General features: G+C 42.5%; 1 protein-coding gene across 1 annotated transcript; it reads left to right on the forward strand.

The window, feature by feature from the left end:
• Positions 1-372: 372 nt before the first annotated feature.
• On the forward strand, positions 373-2,680 carry LOC134388189 (nuclear factor erythroid 2-related factor 2-like). Its single transcript, XM_063111038.1, has one exon. The coding sequence runs from the start codon at positions 477-479 to the stop codon at positions 2,247-2,249; it is 1,773 nt and encodes a 590-aa protein (XP_062967108.1). The 5' UTR covers positions 373-476; the 3' UTR covers positions 2,250-2,680.
• Positions 2,681-2,923: the final 243 nt, after the last annotated feature.

Below are 2,923 nucleotides of genomic sequence, written 5' to 3' on the forward strand. Positions count from 1 at the left end.
TCCTTTTGTTTTGCTTTTTCATTCTGATGCCTGCTGTGTAACTGTCTGTGACATGTGCAGTTTCTGGGTGATTCTTTTTGCAGCACCTAGTGCCATGTTATGTACTACCTGTAGTAATTAATAAGTGCTGGTAGTGCTGCTTGGCTGACTGGATACCAAGCACTGAAGATGCCCGGGCTCATCCATGCAAAGCAGCTGAGCATCCCTTGAAAGACAGCTCAGAAGAGAGAAGTGGAAAAGGAGTGTAGTGCCCGGGGCTGCGCAGTTCCCCCGCCTCGGAGCCGGCAAAAATGTGCCTATTCACGGGGCCGCTCTCGGGGGAGCTGAGGTCTCCTCCGGGCTGGGATCCCGAACCCCTCCTCTGCCGCCGCAGTCGACCCCGGGCCCCGCGACCTCCGCGGACGCGGGCTGCGGCGCGCTGGGCCCACCCCGCGGGGCCGTCTGTGGGTGCTTCTTTGCGAAGTAATTAATCGGACATGGATTTGATTGACATACTTTGGAGGCAAGATATAGATCTTGGGGTAAGTCGAGAAGTATTTGACTTCAGTCAGCGGCGGAAGGAGTATGAGCTGGAAAAACAGAAAAAACTTGAAAAGGAAAGACAAGAACAACTCCAAAAGGAGCAAGAGAAAGCCTTTTTTGCTCAGTTACAACTAGATGAAGAGACAGGTGAATTCCTCCCAATTCAGCCAGCCCAACACATCCAGTCAGAAACCAGTGGATCAGCCAACTACTCCCAGGTTGCCCACATTCCCAAACCAGATGCTTTGTACTTTGATGACTGCATGCAGCTTTTGGCAGAGACATTCCCATTTGTAGATGACAATGAGGTTTCTTCGGCTCCATTTCAGTCACTTGTTCCTGATATTCCCAGCCACATTGAGAGCCCAGTCTTCAGTTCTCCCAATCAGGCTCAGTCACCTGAAACTTCTGTTCAGGTGCTTGCTGCTGATTTAGACAATATGCCGCAGGACATTGAGCAAGTTTGGGAGGAGCTATTATCCATTCCAGAATTACAGTGTCTTAATATTGAAAATGACAAGCTTGTTGAGACTGCCATGGTTCCAAGTCCAGAAGCCAAACTGACAGAAATTGACAACAATTATCATTTCTACTCATCGATCCCCTCACTGGAAAAAGAAGTAGGTAACTGCAGTCCACATTTTCTTAATGCTTTTGAGGATTCCTTCAGCAGCATTCTCTCCGCAGAAGACCCCAGCCAGTTAACAGTGAACTCATTAAATTCAGATGCCACAGTAAACACAGATTTTGGTGATGAATTTTATTCTGCTTTCATAGCAGAGCCCAGTATCAGCAACAGCATGCCCTCCTCTGCTACTTTAAGCCAGTCACTCTCTGAACTTCTAAATGGGCCCACTGATGTTTCTGATCTGTCACTTTGTAAAGCTTTCAATCAGAACCACCCTGAAAGCATAGCAGAATTCAATGATTCTGACTCTGGCATTTCACTGAACACAAGTCCCAGCATGGCATCACCAGAACACTCAGTGGAATCTTCCATCTATGGAGACACACCACTTGGCTTCAGTGATTCTGAAATGGAAGAGCTAGATAGTGCCCCTGGAAGTGTCAAACAGAATGGTACTAAAACACAGCCAACACATTCTTCTAAGGATACAGTGCAACCCCTGTCACCATCTCGGGGGCACAGTGCTCCAGTGCCTGATGCCCAGTGTGAAAGCACACCAAAGAAAGAATTGCCTGTAAGTCCTGGTCATCGAAAAACCCCATTCACAAAAGACAAACATTCAAGCCACTTGGAGGCTCATCTCACAAGAGATGAGCTTAGGGCAAAAGCTCTCCATATCCCCTTCCCTGTAGAAAAAATCATTAACCTCCCTGTTGATGACTTCAATGAAATGATGTCCAAGGAGCAGTTCAATGAGGCTCAACTTGCACTTATTCGAGATATACGTAGGAGGGGTAAGAATAAAGTGGCTGCTCAGAATTGCAGAAAAAGAAAACTGGAAAATATAGTAGAGCTAGAGCAAGACTTAGATCATTTAAAAGATGAAAAAGAAAAATTGCTTAAAGAAAAAGGAGAAAATGACAAAAGCCTACATCTACTGAAAAAACAACTCAGCACCTTATATCTCGAAGTCTTCAGCATGCTTCGTGATGAAGATGGAAAACCTTATTCTCCTAGTGAATACTCTCTGCAGCAAACAAGAGATGGCAATGTATTCCTTGTTCCCAAAAGTAAGAAGCCAGATGTTAAGAAAAACTAGATTTGGGAGGATCTGACCTTTTCTGAACTAGGGTTTTTTTTTTTGTACTGTTATACTAAAAGCTCCTACTGTGATGTGAAATGCAGAAATATACTTTATAATTCTATGCAAAATTTTAGCGAAAATTAGCATATACATAATATGAAATTTTAAAAAGCATTAAAGTATCAGTATGTTCAATCACTAGTTTCACTTTAACTGTAAACTTAATTTCTTAGGACACCATTTCGGCTAGTTTCTGTATAAGTGTAAATACAAAACCTTTTTATTTATACTGTTCTCATTTGTTATATTCATAGATTTATATAATACATCTGGCTAAAAGTAAATTGTTGCAAAACTAACCACTATGTACTTTTTTTATAAATACTGTATGAACAACAAAGAATGGCTTTTTTTATATTAAATTGTTCAGCTGTGGCAAAAAAAAAAAAAAAAAAATTTAAAGAGCTGGTACTAATAAAGGAATATTATGACTGTTAAAAAAAAAAAAAAAAAAAAAAAAAGAAAAGGAGTGTAGTGGATGTTGGTCACCTACCTTCCCCTCCACCCCTGATCCTTGTCTCTGGGCAGCAGCCCCTTTCTTCCAGACAGACAGGACAAGTTGGGTGCAATAGACCCCCTCCCATCCCAGCAAGAGAAACTTCTTACATTGTCTGTAATCCACACTAAAC

This window comes from Cynocephalus volans, chromosome 10, assembly GCF_027409185.1.
Source record: "Cynocephalus volans isolate mCynVol1 chromosome 10, mCynVol1.pri, whole genome shotgun sequence".
In the NCBI taxonomy this organism is placed as follows: domain Eukaryota; kingdom Metazoa; phylum Chordata; class Mammalia; order Dermoptera; family Cynocephalidae; genus Cynocephalus; species Cynocephalus volans.

Excerpts from the sequence above, each read along its gene's own strand:
- LOC134388189 (XM_063111038.1), top strand. The coding sequence starts at position 477 with ATGGATTTGATTGACATACTTTGGAGGCAAGATATAGATCTTGGGGTA.